General features: G+C 40.0%; 2 protein-coding genes across 4 annotated transcripts in view; both read right to left on the reverse strand.

Annotated features, from left to right (window-relative positions):
• The window catches only part of LOC311042573 (uncharacterized protein), a 6037-nt gene extending 1652 nt beyond the window's left edge, over positions 1-4385 (reverse strand). Inside the window, exons 1-6 of the mRNA XM_084053378.1 lie at positions 4250-4385; positions 3108-3183; positions 1871-2029; positions 1610-1747; positions 846-1079; positions 417-518 (exon numbers count right to left, since the gene is read on the reverse strand). Coding sequence (XP_083909504.1) covers positions 417-518; positions 846-1079; positions 1610-1747; positions 1871-2029; positions 3108-3132 — 658 coding nt within the window. The 5' untranslated portion in view covers positions 3133-3183; positions 4250-4385. The remainder of the gene's footprint in view (positions 1-416; positions 519-845; positions 1080-1609; positions 1748-1870; positions 2030-3107; positions 3184-4249) is intronic.
• Positions 4386-5312: 927 nt separating this feature from the next.
• Positions 5313-20148, reverse strand: part of usp5 (ubiquitin specific peptidase 5 (isopeptidase T)) — a 28558-nt gene continuing 13722 nt past the window's right edge. Inside the window, exons 8-20 of one of the 3 annotated variants that reach the window (XM_084052054.1) lie at positions 18575-18768; positions 17131-17202; positions 15431-15518; positions 13952-14077; positions 13582-13735; positions 13038-13206; positions 12506-12594; positions 11951-12079; positions 11350-11493; positions 10723-10865; positions 9843-9993; positions 8321-8405; positions 5313-6161 (exon numbers count right to left, since the gene is read on the reverse strand). In XM_084052054.1, the coding sequence (XP_083908180.1) occupies positions 6068-6161; positions 8321-8405; positions 9843-9993; positions 10723-10865; positions 11350-11493; positions 11951-12079; positions 12506-12594; positions 13038-13206; positions 13582-13735; positions 13952-14077; positions 15431-15518; positions 17131-17202; positions 18575-18768 (1638 nt within the window). In that variant the 3' untranslated portion in view covers positions 5313-6067. Of the gene's footprint in view, positions 6162-8320; positions 8406-8860; positions 8909-9738; positions 9994-10722; positions 10866-11349; positions 11494-11893; positions 12080-12505; positions 12595-13037; positions 13207-13581; positions 13736-13951; positions 14078-15430; positions 15519-17130; positions 17203-18574; positions 18769-20148 lie in introns of those variants that run through there. The other 2 variants (XM_084052052.1, XM_084052053.1) reach the window with 2 other exon arrangements.

A 20148-nucleotide genomic window follows, 5' to 3' on the forward strand; every position in this document is an offset into this window, starting at 1 on the left:
TAGATCTTGAAGAAAGATACAAGAAATACACATTGAAATAATTAACAGTGCTTCCACCAGCACATGTACAACTTTATATTTACCAAATCAAAGTGCAGGGGGTAAAATATCATAATTCCTGGTGTAGATTAATCAGTAATGGTTCCGATAAAGACGAAAATAACGAAATGAACATGTCAAAGAATAATAAGCACCCAAAGATAAAGACCCCTCTCTGGATCTAGTTTAGATCTACTCATGGTCTGAAGTTATCTCTACTCGTGGCTTTACAAAAGATCTATTTATGGGCTTGAGTTTGATCTATTCGTGGTCTTGAGTTACTGTAGGTCTAGTCATGATCAAAACGTTCAGATCTATACAAAACACAGACTGGTTCTCATTGACTTGAATGACATCTGAAATGTAAGTTTACATACCTGTATTTGTACAGTCAGAACAGTTAGTCTTGGATAGGGTGGTAGAGGTTGGAGGGGCAGCAACACGTTTAGTAATGACTTCAACAGGTTCAGTAACAGGTCCTGAAAGACACACACACACACACACACACACACACACACACACACACACACACACACACACACACACACACACACACACACACACACACACACACACACACACACACACACACACACACACACACACACACAGTTATGCACTATTCCCACTAGCCATTAGGCAGCTAAGTATTGTTCCAAAATCTGAAATCCGAAAAACATTACATGAAAAATCTTTAAAGAGATTTAAAATCTATTATTCAGATAATCAATGGTAAATGGTGTTGTCCCCCTCCCCAATCAGGATAGCTCTATTCAACTTGTGAGAGCTTGCTAATAATGCTATACCTTGCACTTTGACTTCCAGGGTCTCCTTGTATGTCTCCCCATCTAGAGAGAACTTACACACCCAGGACCCTTCATCGGTGCTGGCCACAGAGTTGAGTTGTACATTCCCAGACCCTCCTGATCCTCCATCAGGCTTCTCCCACTCCAGTGTGGGCATGGGTTGCAGTCCTTGCACCCGGCACTGGAGTTCAGCCTTGCTGTCCAGCTGAAGGACACCGGGAGGACTGGCCGAGACTGGAACACACATAGTTCATATTGTTTATTTATTTACAGTACAGTTAAGGAGTCTCTGTACACTTCACAGCAAAGGAGGCAGTTTCAAACATAATGTGTGCACGTGGCATACACAGGTGTAATGACTCCTGCATGGGGATGTTACCATTGCTGTTAGTTAACTAGCCTACAAAAATGTCTATGTTTGTTTAAATGTATTATTATTATTAGTTCTGTAGTATAATTACTGTTTTAAATTCGCCAACAGCTGACAGGATATTGACATGGGTTTCACACGTGTCCTTGCAGCAAAGGAATAGTGAAACTGTCTTCTACAGGGTCGAATATAATTAAATTAGAACTCTTCCTCACACATTGAAATTCGCCTGTGGCTTCACTGTGGCAAAACTATCAAGTAGGCTATAATTGTCAAATACACTTCAAATACTCTTCCCTATAGGTTAATACACAGGTCCATTAGAAGGACCCTGGAAAACTAATGTATTAATGTTGTTTGATCCAGGTGTGCAGGGAATATGTTATTACAGTACCTGACATTATGACGAGTATGTGTGGATGTGGTACATTGTTCACGTCACAAATGTAGGGTCCAGCATCACTTTCCTCCAGGTTAATGATCTTCAAAAGGTCCCTTATCAAAGTAGCGCGGCGGCTTACTGGTAAATGGCCTGATATATACAAAGCATGTTAGGGTAATCAACATTAATTACCTTCAAAATTTCCTCTGCTCTTTATAATGGGCTATTTTTAACCTAAATCTACGACAATGACCAGTGTCTTTTGTCATATACCTTGGCGATCGAAGCCTCTCGGATCTTTGCTGTGAACCATTCCACCGTTATGTTTCCATTCCAAATTCTTGCCTGAGGTTCTGGTTCCACAGACGAGTGTGGCGGCTTTCCCCACTGTCCCATGGAACCGCTCACCTGCAGCAGAGAGTGCACAGAGCGCTGGGGAGAGAGTACCATGGAGATAGAAATGAGTTGTTTGTTTAGAACAGAGGGTTCTCAACTTCCAGTCCTCTGGGACACACTACTCTTACATAATATGAAAGCCCTCCTAGGTTATAGAAAACATCAACACTCAAACATTAAACACAGACCATGTATCATGAAGACATTGCTGAATTGCAAATGTTTCTTCCAGTTCACTGTACCAAGACTATGAGAGTTCCCCTGGGTAAAGATACATTCAACAGCTAGATTTCAGTACTTCACAATAATGCCATCTGAATGGAGATGTCGTAGAACTTTGAGATGGGAAAACATCGCTTTAGCAGCAGAGTTTTATCCACTCGGCTATTGCAGCATTACCTGCTAACATGATGTGTGTTAGGAAGTATGGATGTATTTTGGAGATTCTATGCGATGTCTTTACTGTATGTCGTAGTGTATGCTACTTTTAACAAATATCCCTCAGGGACAATATCTAATCTAATAATAAGCTCATGATATACAACAAAAGTAACCCTTATGGGCTCCTTTAAAGCTTTTAAATTGACAAAGAGGATTTTGCTGTGATTAAACTTTGCAATGGATATTGTCGCACTCGGGCAGAAACCTCTCAATTTTTCAACTTTTTTTTTTTTTAAATAAATCAGTGCTATTGAACACCCTTTACGTCTACGTGTGGGTTTTACAAATATTGAATCAATGAAATTCTGACTAAACCTCCTAACTCCATTGGATCCTCAAACTGTCGTTCAAACCACCTAAGATAGTTGTTTTTTTCCATCATTGATTAGAATGACGAAGTCAGATCGAAAAAAGACTATCTCCACAGTAATGGTCAAAAACCTCCTAACTCCACTTAAGCTGTATTTGGGTAAAGTGATGATAATATAAGGACACATTCAGGTATCTGACAATGTATAAAGTCACCGTACCAACTTTGATGAGACAATATTTTGGACATAGCTGGTTTCTTCCCGACAGCAGAGAAATAGTGTACAAACCTCACATTCCAAAAGCTAATGTTTTTTCGTGTACATTTCACACTACAAAATCAGAAGTATATTTACTCACTCACCCAAAATCAACCACATCATCTTCATTACTGGCTTCTGGATCCAATGATAAATCGCCTTTTCACCTATAACAGCAAGCTAGTGTGGTGGGCAGAACAGAGTATAATTTTATTTGGTATCTTATCCAGGATATATGATATGACCGATATAAATCTTGCGTTTTACCATGAACATGTGATCCTTAACCTTAACCACATAGCAACTTCCTCTCTCTCTCTTTCTCGGAATCTCCCTCTCTTTCTCTTATATAAAGAATTTCAAGTTAATATTAAATGACCATGTTAAGGCCAGAAAATAGAACATTATGTTGAAATAGGAAAATCATAAAGCATTTGGTCTGATTTGACAGTTTAAAAGACAAATGTTCAGTTTCTAAATTGCAACGCTGTAGAGCTTCATTGGGCTATTCCGTTTATTTCACATTGATGTGAGAAATCGAAAGCATGAATTGTATTAAAAGTAATAATTTTGCAATTTCTTGTACTCTTGTACTTGGTAAAAACAATGCGGCAAGAAAACCATGTTGAAAAATCACAGACTAATATTTTTTTTGATAAGCCTGTTTTAAAGATGAAAAGGCCCGAATTTGAAGGGGGTATAACATTCATTTCATTTACGTATTTCATTAGGGTAAATGTAGCCTACAAATCACAATTTACAAACAAGAGCTTTTTACTAATTAATGAATCACAGTAACTGAGCTTGATCAAAATGGATGTTTGACAGCAGAATGCAACTTAAATTGAAAAGTAAATGATCAACCCAACAAATCAATAATAAATATGCTAAAGACGGAGGCTCAACAACGTCTACCACATGTACTAGGTAGATGTTCCTAATTTTCACATTAGGTTAATTTACTTTTTATGAAAGGCTACTCAAATGAAATGCACTGTAAGAATTTAAAAAAGTAATTATGTTTTAAAATAGGCTTATATGAATGATTATGTCATCTCATCATCGTACTGTTAATCGGCTGGATTCTTTGTAATAAAAACATTAAAGGAAACATCACTATAATTTTCAAAATAGGTTATATTTCCAAATGAAAAGTCAAGAGGAAAGAAATGTCATGATCGTAAGCAAAAATGTTGAACTTAAAATAAGCTTAACACATGTCCCTTTCAATCTATTAAAAACTTACCTGAAGTTGCAGACAAATTATTTAAAAAAATCTCTTCAGATTCTTTGAGTGTTGCAGTGCTCATGCAAACTAGGGTGCAGGCAAGCCAACAGTGCGGAAGACAAGCAAAGAAACGATCTGCCTTTTGGGAAGCTGTAGGCAAATGCAAAAAAGCCAAACTGCGGGTTTGATGATGAAAATCATGCGTGGTGCATTTCATCACAAAGTAGGTCGAGGATTCCAGTCACTCTCTAGCTTTTACACCCAGAAAAGACTTTAACTGTTCAGTTAACATCCACTCTAAACCACTAATTGCAACAACAACAAACAAAGTGTAGGATAAAGTTTAGTATGCAAGTCCATTTTAATTTCATTCACCAGGCTATGCTGTTTTGAAAGTGTAATGCCATAATAAGGGCTCTCAGGTTCATAATGTGTTACAAAGTACAACTGGAAATATATTAGATTTAGTAACTGTTCTACATCAGAGATAGCCTGATGTAGATCTCTCCTTTGTTATGGGCCTACATCATGTCACATAGCATATCTTTGCTTGTCATCTTAATTTGTTTTCTTTTAACTGGGAAATGTCTTTGTCATGTCTTTGCGATCGCCTTTTGAGAGGTTTTTCATACGTCACCTGAAATCACGTTATGAATGCGCTCTTGGTATGCTAATAACCATGGGTAATTATTACAACATACATGAATAGATACAATACCTCCTGAGCCCCAAATGAAAGTCTCTCAAAATAAAACTGCAATGACGGTTAATGTTTATGGATAACTGAACTGATCCATTGCATACACAAGAGGAAATGAAAGGGTTCGTTTAGTATGAGTAACAAAACGAAACTACTGATGGAAAACATATTTACGGACAGATAAGTTATAAAACCCAGACAGAAAGCCATATATATAAGTGCTCAGAATGAAGACAAAAGTAACATTTCCTAATTAGCAAGACCCCAAACTCCACTGTCAAATTAAGTGGGGAACTTATTTTAGAGGTGCTGACCCCTAAAAAAGGGTCTAAACGCCCTGCTAATAATGTTTGCTACAATGCAATCACGTAACACACAGGATGGCAGAAAGACAAGTCTTTATTTGTCAGAGCAGAAGTAACAAAGGATTTTTTAATTTTTTTTTGCAAAGTAAAAACAAAAATCACCCAGATATCACCCACAACCGTACTTTAAACAACAACCAGTTTGGTTTTTGGTATTTTTTCCTTTTCTTTTTTATTTCATTTGAACACACTTTTTTTTTAGTTTGTTTTCCATTTGAACAATTTGTGTCTCATCTTGGATGCTGAACTGCTATTCACTTCCTCACCGAACAGGGTGGCTACGGAAGAGAAGGGAGGAGTTGGAAGGCGGGGCTTGTTTGAACTGATGACAAAGCTGGTGCCAATGAGCACAGAGGAAGCATGATGGAATTCAACATGTTTGTATGCAGAGGGCCAGCATACACCACTGCCAGTAAATGACAATGTGGATTGGAGAGTTAACGGTGTGGGACAAACATTTACGCTACTAAAAGGAGAGAACAGGGCGTGATTCAAAACTCCCACAAAACGTTCCGTGTACTGAAGTGAAAACCTACAACTGTACACCTCCACTGAACGGATTGAAGTGGGTACACTCAGCTGTCTGACCATATCTGTATTTACATTCCTAATTTTGCCATGTTCCAAAGCGTGCCAGGGGGGCATTCTTAGTAGCTTGGTTGGAGGTGTGCGATTATGCGTTGTGGTGGCGTGTTGTTTATTGTGTTGTGCATGTGTGTTAGCGTCCACACTCTCCCCTGTAACTCAAAACCTTGACAACGGGCCATGGCCTTATTCGGCCACTCTCCGGTAGAAGTAGAGGTATCCCAGGTCTTTGGGGGGCTTCTCTGAGGCACACACTTTCTGATCATTGAAGATAACCCACCTGGACAGAGGACAAACGAGAGGGAGAGAAACATCAGGCCTTTTTCATTCCTTATGGCAGCAGCCTTAGTGCTTGGTGCACTTGTGTTTATAATTACTGTATAATTACTGTTCTTCTATTTGTTGCTGGTATACTTATTTATTTTTTAAATGAATCGTTTTGGTATCACTGGTTAACAACATTATGTATTTACCTCATTTCATTTCAATTCATTTGAAAGGTGCTATACAAATAAAGATTATAATTATTTTTTAGGGACACCGAACATACAGTATGTTCCAAGGTTAATAATTGTAGAATATTGGCATATTTTTAATGTAAGACATTCTTTTCATATAGAATGCCTGTGGTGGCACAGACACAAAATGTACAATAAAATCATTGAAAACACAACATATACACATAGAAATATATACGCATTATATGTACACATGTGTGAATCACTTTAGATTTGGACTTCAGTCCTTGGGTCTGGGTTTCCGTTAGCCGGTATATGCTGCCCATTGGCCGATTCAAATCTTAACGCCAGCCACCATGGTCGATTTGGAAAATACAATTTTAGTATTTTATCATTATTATTTAGGTTAAGTAACAACATTACAATATGTATAGTTTACAACCACTAAAAATCATACTTATAAGCTTACATTGGACTGGCGAATCATCAGTGTGGTTTAATTCCCGAGAGCCTGCTTGCTCATCAGTTGCACATCAGATCCTAGATCAGCCTGAATCATCAGGCGAGGTACTTTATGCGTTTCTCTCCTCCTGATCAGTGCTGAGTGCTCTTCTCGGTTAACTCAGGTATTACACATGATAATAGACCCGGGAACTGACCCGGGAACTGAGGTAAATTTGAACCAACCCGGACACAATTAACGATAATAAAACAGGGAACTGAACGGTTTGTGGATATTATACATTATAATACAAAATGTATGCTTTGGCTGGAAAAATGACATCTTGCCGTAACGGTGGCTGGCCAAAAACATTGCATAGCAGAAACCATGCCTTGAATGAAAACATTTAATGCTTGTACACACAGTGAATCTATTAGAAGATATCTAATCAAATCAGTTTGGTTATTAGATAACCAAACTTTCTTTGCATTTCCCTTAAATATATACATCCCCCTGAAAAATACTTTTTTTCCCCATCAATTGCTTTTGTGTCGCAATCCTTCACGGTGAATGACAAAACCAAAAATGAGAAAACCTGAAAATAGGGGTCAAGCATTAACAGCAGCAAAACTATATCAAAGATCTGTGTATAAACTCCAACACAGCTCTCAGAGTATAATCAAAGTGTCTTGTATCCAGTCGGTGTCCTCATTACTTCCAAAACACAGCCTTTTTGCTGAAACTTTACTATTTCTAACACTTCCAGGATAAAAAGTCTCACGCACAAACAAAGCACACGTGAGCACGAGCGCGTGAACTTGGTTGTGTTGAACCCCCATGGGCACACCCAGATGCGTTCCTCGTTAGTGCATGAGACTGTTTATCCCGTAAGTCTTTTAAATACTAATTTCAGCGAAAATGCATGTGTTTTGGAAGTAATGAGGAGATGGTCAAGATACAAGACACTTGCATTATACTGAGAGAGCTGTGTTTGAGTATATAAGCAGATGTTTGATATAGTTTTGCTGTTGTTAATCCTGGACCTGTTTTTTCCAATCCATCAAACATTTTCTTTGTTTGCGTCACATTCCTTCAAGGTGAATGAAGAATACAGAAACAAATATTCTCAATTAATTCCAAGACTTCAGAGTGTGAGCAATTGATAGAAGACAATAAATTATGTTAAATAAATCAACCCTGGCTTTGCACTTGGCTGTGATGTTCACAACAAATGTAATGTAAACACTTAAGAGTATGGTGCCCCCTGTTGAGCATGCATCACCAAACTACTTTGAACATTATGAAGTTGAACGACTGTTGAAAAAGGACTGATACTAACTTTTTGAAATGTACTGTTGTGTATGTGTATATTATTTACAGTGAGAATATTGGAGGAAAATGTGACCTTTGTCAAATTAAGCAGGATCAGAGGTGGAACATTGCCCTTCAACAGAGTTCTACAACAACTAAATTATATTTACAGTATCGCCAAACTGAATTAGGTTATCAGATTACATTTTCAAAGAGTACAGTACTTACTGTTGGTCCTTCTTGATGTGGCAGACATAGTGTCCACACATTGTGCTTGTCCCCATGTGACTGATGAAGGCAAACAGCTCATACTCTGGACAAGAAGCAAAAAGTTGATTTGTCATCAAACAACAATATAAATGGAGCGATGTCATTTATCTTATATTATCATACAGACTTGTTTAATTCTTGATTTTGCTCTTCTGCAGTGGTGCATAAGCCTCCAAGCTTGTAATAACAAACGTGTTTAAATCACCATTTCCTGTCAAATTGTTGAATTTGTTTGTAAGTATCCATTTAATAGACATGGGATAATGCAAAGCGATCTGAACATCATGCTAAGCAACCACAAGCCAATAATAGAGCATAGCAGTAGTGGCCATTTTGTGGTTCTAGAGATATTAAGCCCATTCATTTTTCCCCATGGAGATTACTGAAAATATTTATATTCATTACTTTAAGCCTGGAACCAGCCTCCTGGTGAATCATGACCATAAAATATTTGGTTCTGTGTATTTCTTTTTTAAAAAGATACATTTTTTGAAACAATCAAATGTTCTGTGGTTACGATTCACGAGGAGCCTGGATGGGAAATCTCTATAGCCAAATTACATTCCCCAAAGCTCGGTCACTCGCTCACTCTCGTCGCTTCCTCCACTCGCGCCTAAGCCCCGCACCTGCGAGGAGCCGAGGATTATTTGCGAAGACGAGTGGTCGAGCGGTTGCCCTCAAAGGATCGGACTGCACTCAGCAGCGTCATTTCAAAGCGACGGCAAATTCCGCGATCACTTATGACATCTCACACAGCTGGACCAGAGCCGTGGATGAAAATATACATGCATAGAATAATATGCAGGTATAGAATTATACAGAATATAAGAATAGACAATTCCTCAATGTGGATGGCCACATAGTTATCTTTATAGTTAACATTGTTGTGCAAGGCCATTTATTCCTGAAATAGTGAATGAAGCGCCAGGATGAGCAAACTTACATTTATGAATGTAATCCTGACCTGTCCCTCTTTTTGCTCGTACAGTCCCCAGAACCCCAGTACAAAAATGTACTCCATGAAGTGTAGATGTGTGTCAAAAAGGAAACGTCGCAGCCGAGGGGCACATGTGGAGGAGGAGGACCATGTATACGTCACGGGAGAAGGGGAAAAAAACAAAAAAAAAGTGTACACGTGATGCGGAAGTCTGCCGCGGAGGAGCTGTTGAGAGTGGTCGAGCATACACTTGATGTACACTCGCTCAATGCGGAAGTGGAGAGCCTCCTCACCTCCTCCACTCGACTCCACTCGCCTCCTCCAAGAAGCACATGAACAATTGGACCGCGACTACTTCCGGTTCGAAGTCGGAGTGACCGAGTGGGAGTGAGCGAGTGGCCGAGATTTTCGGTATTGGAATTTGGCTTATGGGAAAAACAAATGGGCTTTCTATCTGTGGAACCAGGAAATGGCCGCCACTGCTATGCCCAATATCTGCCTGCTCCTTCCTCTCATTTTTTCTGTGAAATTCAGTCAACTCACTGCCAGGTCCATCTCTGACGCGGGGCCCAGGAGGGGGCTCCCTGCTGCCCTCGCTTTCTCCAGCAGAGCGGCCTCCTTCAGACACATCCATGGACTCCAGGTCGTCCAAGTGGGAGAAGATCCAGTCTACCGCCCGCTCCAGTACGTTGCTCTGAGGCACATAGAACATACAGCCAGCCGCTCACAACCAGAGGATAACATTTCCATGGCTCATCAATATAACCAAAAAGGAATTGTTCACACGTTTTGTGAACACACTGTGTGTAAAATCTAATCACGTGGATCAGGCGTCTGTGATGTATGACTGTAAAACATTTGTTTTGGCTATACAAATAAACTTTCCATGTTATTTACTTCCATTATTACAATTACAGTACAATTTAGGCATTTACCAGATGTGCTAAAGTGTCAAGTGCTAAAAATGTTATTTAAACATTTCAAATAAATAAAATAAATAAAATTCATACAACATGTAAAAAAGAAATGCATGGTACAAAGCTGGCCTACTGGCAGTGTGCAGTCTGTGCACAAGAAATGTCATGCTGATCAGTCAAGCAGTTTAGCTCCAGACAATCACACAGACACACACAAACCCTCTTACCTCCTGCAGAGCCACGCCGTGTAAAACAATCTAAGATATTGGTTTATTTTGGTTGTACTAGCTACAAAAACAACTGTCAAAATGATGGAATGGACATTGTGAGCAGGATCTACCAAGCAGGACCAGAGTTAAATACAAGTGAAATATCCCACAGAGGTGCCATCCATCCAAAACCACATGAGAATGAAAAATCCCTTTTTGCAACAATCACCAGCTTTTAACAACTATCTTTGAGTAAACGTCTCTGTCTACGCTAGATAACCCTGGACCTTTGCTCACCGTGGCTTTAAGTGCTTTGGTGGCCTGGTCTCTGCTGAAGCCCATGGAGACGATGGTTGCTAGGTGCTCCTCAGACAGGCTCTCTGTGGGCGTGGTCCCCGGAGCAGAGCTACAGCCAGGCAACACCAGGGGGGCAGAGAAATCTGTAGCCAATCGACAAAAAGGAGAGACCATTTTAGACGTGCATTTGATTCTGATTTCGATCCCTTTTCTTCGGACATCAGTAAAACCTAGACTAATCTCCATCTGTCCATCATTGTCCCTCTCTGCTCTCACTATGGTATTCTTGTGGTACTTGAAATACCCCTTTTAATTGAAGGGGTATTACATAACAGTGTTGGGCAGGTTACTAAACATTTGTAAATAGTTGCAGTTACTAGTTAGTGCTCTCAAAAAGTAAAACCGCAATATAAAAGCAATAAGTAGGGAAAGTAACCTTTGTAATACTAATAATAATCAGTGCAGTGGATACTTACACTTACAATATGAATGTTCTAAACATTTAAATGGTAGGTTTTACTAAAACAAAAAGCATACAATTGATCAAATGCTAAACTATTATTATAATTATCATTATTATTACCCCAATTAACAGTGAAATCGGTAAATTGCCAGTTCTTTACCAACCTGGGTCATCCATATGGCCCATGACCCAGTTCATGGCAGCATCGATTCCAGTGTTGCCCGTGTAGTAGACTGCCTTCCTGCAGGCTTCCAGAGGGAATCCCATCTCACACAACTGGGACACGGTGGAGTCGTCCAGGACTGGGGCTGGGGGGGTGGGGGGCGTTTGAGAGAAACTTGAATTACTTGGATATCCTCAATAGAGGCTTCATTGTACTGCGATGAGATGTTTCAAGACAATGTTGGTTATTTTTTTTGTTATTTCTTCTGATTTAATTCTTGTGGTTATGTTTCTGATCCCAAAAGTAACTTAAGTAAATAAACTTAATGGTCCTCAGTAGATGTAAAATGCAAAAAACGCACTGGCAAACCCATCATTTGAAAATGATAATTAAAATAAATAAATAATAAATCTCCACACACTAGAACATGGAACACATAACAAAAAAGGTGAATGGGAAGAAGGAAAAAGAAGGAGGAAAGATGGAGAACACGGACATTGCCAGTGAGGAAGGAGATAAAGGGCAGAAACGACAGACAGACTGACACAGCAGTGGGGAGTAGAGTGAGTCGTCCTCCTCGTTGCCGTGGAAACCCAGGATACCTTTGACCTCCACGTCAGGGGTCATGAGTGGGGGTGGGGCCACCTCCGGCAGAAGCTCCTCCCCTGGCTGCTGGCCCATCCCACGGAGCGCGCTCAGATCCAGTGTATCGGGAACGTCGATGCTCACGTCTGCAAGGGAACCCAAGTAACGTCTGTCATTCTTCGTGTTTTGTCGAGTGCTGCTAAGCCCTCACCTGTGGCTTCATTAGGCTCTTCTAATTCTAGGTTCTTCTAATTCTCCAATATGACCAATCTATGTTAAAATGTTTTGTTATATATACACTGTATATACAGCATGTTTTGGGCAGTTTGTGCTTCATTTACATCGCATAGTTGAGAAAGGAAATTGAAGGAAGAGAAGAGGAAGGACATGCAACACAGATTTCCAGCAGGAATTTAATTGGGAATGTTGCAATGTTTATTTACCGGGGCACTCGTTTAAAATTTGATTGTGTATTGTAATGAGGATTTTCACTGTAATGAGGATTTTCACTCCTAATCTTCCGTCTGCAGATGTGTCTTAAAAGAGATTTGGAACCATAAACCTGTACTCACCCAGTTTCTTGGGGACCCAGTCAAGGCCAAAGGTGAACTTCTTGATTTGGATGACGAGGTGGTCAGGGAAAGAGGCAAAGCGGGTTGTTCTGAATAGAAAGAAAAGGACAATGCTATACCAAAAAACCTTGGGGGGGAAAACTCCCAGATGAAATGTATCAATATTACAAAACCCAAAATGACTATCATCAAAATAAAGGTGGTAAAAAGAAAAAGGTTTTAAGAAGTACCACAGCTTTAATAGCAACGCATAAGATGCTTTAATTTCATGCCATCTATCATTTTATCACAGCCTGCTAAATTGGTATCCTTTTGTCCCCCAAGGACTTCAGTAATCTATCCTGTAAAGGAAGTTTTACTGTTGTACTCGTAATTTCTTACGAGTAAGCTGCATTCTTTTCCAGATGGCTGAATATCTCATTTTGGAAAGAACCTTTTCATATACGCTTCTTATAAATGATGGAAAACAATTTCCAGTATGGGGGTGTGTGTGTGTGTGTGTGTGTGTATGCGTGTGTCTCTTTCTCCTTACTTGGTAGCGGTGGTCTTGGCCTGTACGGCTGAACTCCAGAAGTCTGTAAGGACCTCTGGTTCACTGAGAGCAGCCATGCAGGCTGTGAATGGAATCTGGGCACGCACCGTCGGTGGAGGATTTGACGAGTCGGCCTCTTCGCGTCGACGCTCTGCCTCCTGCAGCTCCTCTGTTAGAGGAGGACAGAGAGTAATGAGGAAACAATTAGGATTGACGGTCCAGAGTCCAGTCCGTACAGCACTCTGCCAGCTACCCTCACTGTTGTCTTTGCAAAAGTCTAGAGCATTAGCCAGGGTGGACATTTTTCAAAGTGACCCATTCAGGGTGGCAGGTTGAGGTATCCGTGCGCTACATTAAATTAGACTTAAGTACTTGCTTAAGGAATGTTCTATAAAATATTTCAACTGCAACAGATACAAATCCAGTCACCAACCCAAGCCACCGGTTTGATGTCACATTGTATGCTTGCGGTTTACCGATGTCACGATGCAATTTCTCTCTGGAGTTTGACGAGTTCATTCTTTCTACCGAGGCTTGCCCTCACCTGTGTTAGTGGCCTGGTCCATGGGAACAGGCAGCTGGAGGATATAGTCCACCCTCTGTGTGTACTTGGCTTTCTGTGACTGCTGACACACAATCCTCTCCTCCACCAGGAACCTGAAGGCTTCAGACGGGTTTTGCCCCGAACGACAGTTCCTCTGTGAGGACACAGGAGGGGAGGGAAGTTGGCATTGCACCAGTCATGCATAAATACAAACTGAAATTTGTAATGCTATCTTAAATTATTAATATTAGTAAATAACATTGACATATAGGCTATTATTGAAATATTTGACTTTATTTAACATGCAACAGAAGCAAGTGCAATATAATCGTTTTGTTCACCAAATGATTGAGGCAGACAGCGGATTTACCTCCACCATGTTTATGAAGTGCAATAAGAACTCCTGGGCATCCTGCTGCCGATTGGTGGAGAACTCCGGGTGGCCCCGTCCAACAAGTGCTTTAAACATGCGTGGTGCAATGCCCACTTGGTCTCCCTGGAAAACAGAGTATGAACAAGACCCGTCACAAGAGGACATCGGTGAACCATGTTCTCCCCAAAATCACCAGAGTTAAACATGGAGACATTCATGGTCCTGGCTCTTCCCTCTCCTGGCTTCACAGTATGGAGTATGGGTACAACACTTAATTGAACAAATAGATTTTATCGATTATAAGAAATCATCGATTTTAGAGAAATAATCAATTTAGAGGGAAAATGTGGAATTGCAAACTAAAGAAATTGCAAAATGTGGCAGATCTAAAAGCTCACGACATACCATGATGGGATTGAGCTTGGCTATTTTAAAAAAGGTAGGTAAGTGATATATTTTGGTATAAACGTTTTTTGTTAAAAAGGTTAAAGCACTACATTCCGAGTAATCATTGCTATGTAGAGTTTGTTTAGTAACATGAGTTTCCCAAAATTTCAGCCAATCAGGAGAGAGTACCCATTTATCAGCTTCATTTTTTATAGTGTCCCAGTTCCAATTTTGTCTGCTCATTTCTTTGTGTCATCACTTCCAATTTCACTTGTTTAATTTGTATCCTGACTGAGTTCTCTACCCTGAATGGATAGAATTGGTATCCCGACCTGAAAATGCATTTTCTATTTAATAAAGAGCTGGAGAGACATAGAGACTCCTGTTACTGAACAAACACTCTGTAGCACTGAGTACTATCAGAAAATAGAGCTATTTAACACTAATTTTAACCAAAGAAAATCACTTACCCTACCTTTAACACAACAATTTAGTTCATCATTTTAAAAAAAATCTATAAAACATTTCTCATTGAGTCACCAATATAAAAACTCACTTAAATACAATTTTATCAATCAAAAAAAGTTAACGATGAATAATTACTAAGAAAATAATCGATAGATGCTGCCCTACAGAAGAGTCCATTTCTATCATCTGTTATGAGATGAGTGCTTCTGTCAGAACTTTCAGAAGTACATTGCATCCCCTGGTCCACCCTTAATCCCTCTATTATATCGTCCTCCTCTGCTCACTCATATATGGTCTTGATTTAGATCAAATGTCCAAATCTGATCCTCACAACTAGCTGCAAATAATGTTGTTGATCCAAGAATGTAACCTTATAATAATGTTCAAAGAGAAGGTTCTGTGCACATCCCACGCCTGTATTTAGGCCAGGTGCTGGACATCAAGGAAGAATCAAGAAAAATCAATATTTGCCTGATGAAGACCTAGAAGGTCGAAACGTTGCAAAAATAAAAAGTGAGCTTCTTGGAGCTTGAGAACAGTGTGCGGACTTTCTTCTTCCTTTACCTTATAATAATGTGCCATGTCATCTCAATGAGTTCTATGGTTCTAGTTCTTGCTCACCCTGGGTTCAGGCGTGCCAGCTTCATCTCCAGGGTCTGGTGCTGGTTTGGAATACTCTCCTGACAGTAGACCGTAGCCGAGCTTGGCTCTGTAGTAAACAGGCATAGGATATTATTAGCCTAGATCCATCATATCCTTTCAAATGGAAATGATCAAAAGGAAATGGTCACGCAGCTGAGTCATCCCTGAGGGAATACACACATATATGTGCCATTTCCTAGGGGAGGGGTATTATAATAATTGTACTTTCAAAAATACAACATTTAACTCTTTGCCTACCACCGACGAGATTTCTCTTCGGATTCTGCTAAGACGCAGCCTACCGTTGCCGAGTTTTTTTTTTTTTTTTATTAAACAGAACCAGGAGATAATGTGATCCGAAGATTTACTGCTCCATTCACTTCCTGGTTAAAGTATTTGGGAAATATTCTCTATCTCGGCTCCTGTGTTTTACTATGTATTTTTGGCAAGACATGCTATTTTTAATGGCGTATAACAAGCGAAGGGGAGGTCGCAATGACATTTTTTCCCCCCGCGGAAGCACAGTGAAACCCTCCGTGAATAGCAACCATCAGCGGATCGATCAGCGGAAAGATAAATATTCTGTGACTACTTGAAAAGGTAAGAAAATCGAACTGTTTCAACTGACAGGGTGAGGGTTGTCAATTACATTCACAGTGAAATAAAATATAAGACAACCGTGTTCATTTTGGCAGCCAATCGAGATTTCGTTTTAGTCAAGTCTTAGACTTGACTAAAACTAAATCTCGATTGGCTTAGACTAAAGTGCATAATAGTTTTTAGACATATTTTAATAATCTAGTTAACGTCAAAGAGAATTATAGCAATTTTAGTCTTTAATTAAATGCATTTGATTATGTCAGTCAATCTGGATTCTTGAAATAAAATGATTGCAGAGATGTTTCATCAAGATGATTGTTGATGTAGCAGATTAGAGGCTTGCGGTTTTCATGCTTAGCCCTCCTAATCCCAGTGACCTTAGAAAAAGTATTATCCAATGATGTGCATGCACTCATGTTACAAATATAGCACAACCATACTACTAATGATCGTTGATACTCTTTAATCCCCGAACCAAAGTGACCCATCAACACCCATCAATGGATCACTTGAAAGCAATTTTTTAAAAGTAATTGGACAGATTGTTCAGCCATAATCTATTCCATTTTACCACCCATCTCTAGTGGGCACTGACCTAGCCTAGTTTATACTGTTTAAGACAAGCAATGGATCATGACTCATAGCTCTGGGCATTTAAACTCAACACATGAGCTCAATGACAAGCATCCTGTGTCCATGAACATGGAAGTATAGAAGAAGAATTTCTCATCTCCTTAAGCCACACTGTGTGAGACATTAATAACATGTTGTGAGCCGCTAGAACTTTCAGGAGGTATGAGCCAAGTGGCTCACAGCCATCGAGACGTTCCAAATGATATCCATGAGCCAAAAAACCTGGCTCGCAGGGGTCATCTTACACAGTACAAATTAGGCTTTAGGCTTTAAAATCAAGCTCATGACCTCAGTAAGAGTCTCTCTCTCTCTCTCTCCACTGAACCATCTCAGGAGTAAGCAGAAATTCCTTTACAAAACCTAAGACAAATATATAAGATAAATTATTATCCTGTTTGCTTGATGTGACCAGTCTCAAATCGGCTTCAATGTAAGAGGACACTCACACTTGGGTTTTGAAGTCCTGTGTAGGGTCACTTGGTGCTTCGTCGAAGATCTTGTCAATGTTGGACACATACCTAAGTCAAAGAAGAAAATGTTTTTTTTAAAGCATTTGGTATCTTTTTCACATTAAAAAATATCAGTCAAAGTGATACATTTGATCATTAAAGTTAGGCAGCACATACAGTGACAGAGAGATAATTGTTCCCTGCCAGGCCGAAGGCGTGGCCGAGACTATGTTTTCGCCCCTATCCGTCCGTCCGTGTGTCCGTCTGTGTGCAGCTAATCTCCAGCACCGTTACACTAATCGGCACCGAACTGAGCACACATACTCCTTGGAGGCAAAGAAAAAACCTCTGCCCCAAATTTCGCCGGCCTGTTACACCACCACCAGGAGGCCGATTTTTGCGAAACAAATTTTTGGATATTACTCCTACAGATTTTGTCCAAACATCACGCAAATCTGTACACATTACCAGTCATGTGATCCAGACGGATCTGTCACAATTTTCATATTCAATGCTGATTGGCTAAGAGTGGCTTCTAAAGCCGTGAAACTTTACTCGCACATTCCCGCTAGGCCAAGGAAGAAATGCCACCCTAATTTTGTTTTTTTTATCGGCCTCATGGCAGTGCTATAATAGGCCGATTCACGTTTTGGCCTACAACTCTTGAACTGTAGCTCATACAATCAAAATGGTTTCACCCTGGATTCATTGGATCATTACGCAACTCCCCAAATAGGCCACGCTCATTTCCACTTTACAATATTAATTATAAGTCAGTTTGCGTTTTCTTTGCAAAACACAACTATTGCTACTATTTTATCCTGATCTCTGTAGTCAGTAGTCATGCGGTCAAGATGTATCTTGTCACATTTTTCGGATTCTATTCTGATTGACTACGACTGGCTTTCAAAGTTTGCTGGAGGGGCTCGTTTTACACAACATGCTACAAACACCACTGGGCCGAACAACGGTAAACTTTGCACGCACACTCCCAGTGGGCCAAGGAAGAATCTCCACTAAATTGTTTTTCAAATCAGCCTGTTATAGCGCCACCATGAGACAGACTTTTGCAAAACACATTTTTAGATTTTCCAAACCTCACAATTCGGTGCACATTTTTCTCAGCTTCTCTTCTGACGCATTTGCTGTTGCTTGGGCTTTATACGGGAGTCTTGTAAAGACTTGCTGGCCAGTGACACTGTCACTCACTATAGACTATAATTCGAACAACTTCATTAAAGGGAGCAAGCCAGGAGACCCGAAAGGTTTTGTTTTCTGGTCACGGTGGCTGAAAATTCACCCACCATTTTAAGAAACTGAGGAATTGAGACCGAAACACAAGAGGCAAGAGAGAGAACGAGACAGAGAGTAAATAGTAAAAGGAGACCTTCACAAAGCTCATATAGTATGAAAATTGAATGAGAGGGTTGGTTTTACTGACTTGCTCTGGAAGTCAGGCACGGTGAAGAGCACTTGCATGACGGAGTTGAGGTAGCAGCTGTTGCCCAGGTTCTTCATGCCAGTGAGGCCAGAGCCATGCAAGGGCCGCAGAGTGGTGCCCGACTCCTGGATCACCTCCCACTCCCCAACCCGCTGGTTCGCTGCAATCTCCAGCTCGGTCATCGTTCGCTCCGTCTACAGATGGGATGAGAGAAGGGGGTGGAGACATGAAATACACTTAAGACAAAGGTTGAGTCAAAAGTTACGTTGAAAATAGAGTTAAGCCTTAGAACATAAAGGCTTAAAGTCACTGTCCACATGTCCCCCGATGTGGTTGACTCCTCAGAGAAATCAACTCTGTTCAATATTAAGTATTTTTCTCACCCAAAAAACTTTTTTAGAACTCCAATAAGATCGGGTAATCCAACGAGTAGCTACAGTATATGGAACATCGAAACATAAACACCGAACACACTGCTGCAAAATCATAACAAGTGCACACTTCCTCATGTCTTTAATGAGGCTCTGATTGGCGTTCAGCATGTACTTCACAGCCCTTCCGAGTTGCGTGCCCTGCGTCAAACCTGGATTCAGTGAGTGCTATGGCAAAAGACCAGATTTAGTTGTAAAACACTATATTAAAAAGGTGGTATAAGTCATCGTTTTTGTTCAAATAAGTATTAATTAGCTCTAGATTCCCACTGTAATCATTGCTATAGAGTGCTTGTTTCAGGTCAGGATACCAATTTCATCCAATCAGGAGAGAGAACTGATCCAGGGTACAGTATAAATGGGAAGTGGACAATATTGGAACACTAATATTTAAGCTGACATATGGGTTCTCTTTTGAACAAAAAATGTTTTGCTTTAACAAAAGAATACCAATTACAGTATTACCTTTAAAGTTTGGAGATACACAGAACTCAAGAAACCTTTTCACGGTTAAGCTTCAAAAACACATAAAACAAAAAACTCGGTTTTGGGAGGGAGCAGGACTTTAAGTTGAGAAGAGATACAGTGAACTTCAGTTATCCGCATGGCAGGAAATGCAACACTGCAGCGCCAAGGAATAAAAGCTACACATAAAAATACAATAGTGGATACCAATACAATATAAAAATGCAGTAAAGAGAAAATCCAATATAATAAAAAACTATCAGAGGATTATGCATGATGTTGGCTGGTCACGTTATCAGGGGGAAGATGAGTGAAAGAAAGGGACTGAGTGTGTGAAAACAGGAGGTGAGGTAAATAATTGCAGAGGTGGGGGGGACTGGACAACAAAACAGAGGTGGAGGCAGGCCCCCAGAGTTGCTGAGAAACATTGAAGCTGCCAGTGGCCAAAGCTGGAACTGCAGGCGGGGCGAAATACATGCACGAGCAAAAAATACTGAGATATTTACATATATAAATATATATAATATAATATAAATATGTAAACATATTATACATAAATACATATGCATTTACATATAAATATGCATCTCGAGTGTATTTAATAAATATAAATACGGGCTCGTTCATGGAGGTAGGTTGTGACGCAGGACGCAAAAGGGACACTAGTGCGCATGCTCA

Source organism: Gymnoscopelus microlampas (assembly GCF_963454915.1).
Source record: "Gymnoscopelus microlampas genome assembly, chromosome: 3".
In the NCBI taxonomy this organism is placed as follows: domain Eukaryota; kingdom Metazoa; phylum Chordata; class Actinopteri; order Myctophiformes; family Myctophidae; genus Gymnoscopelus; species Gymnoscopelus microlampas.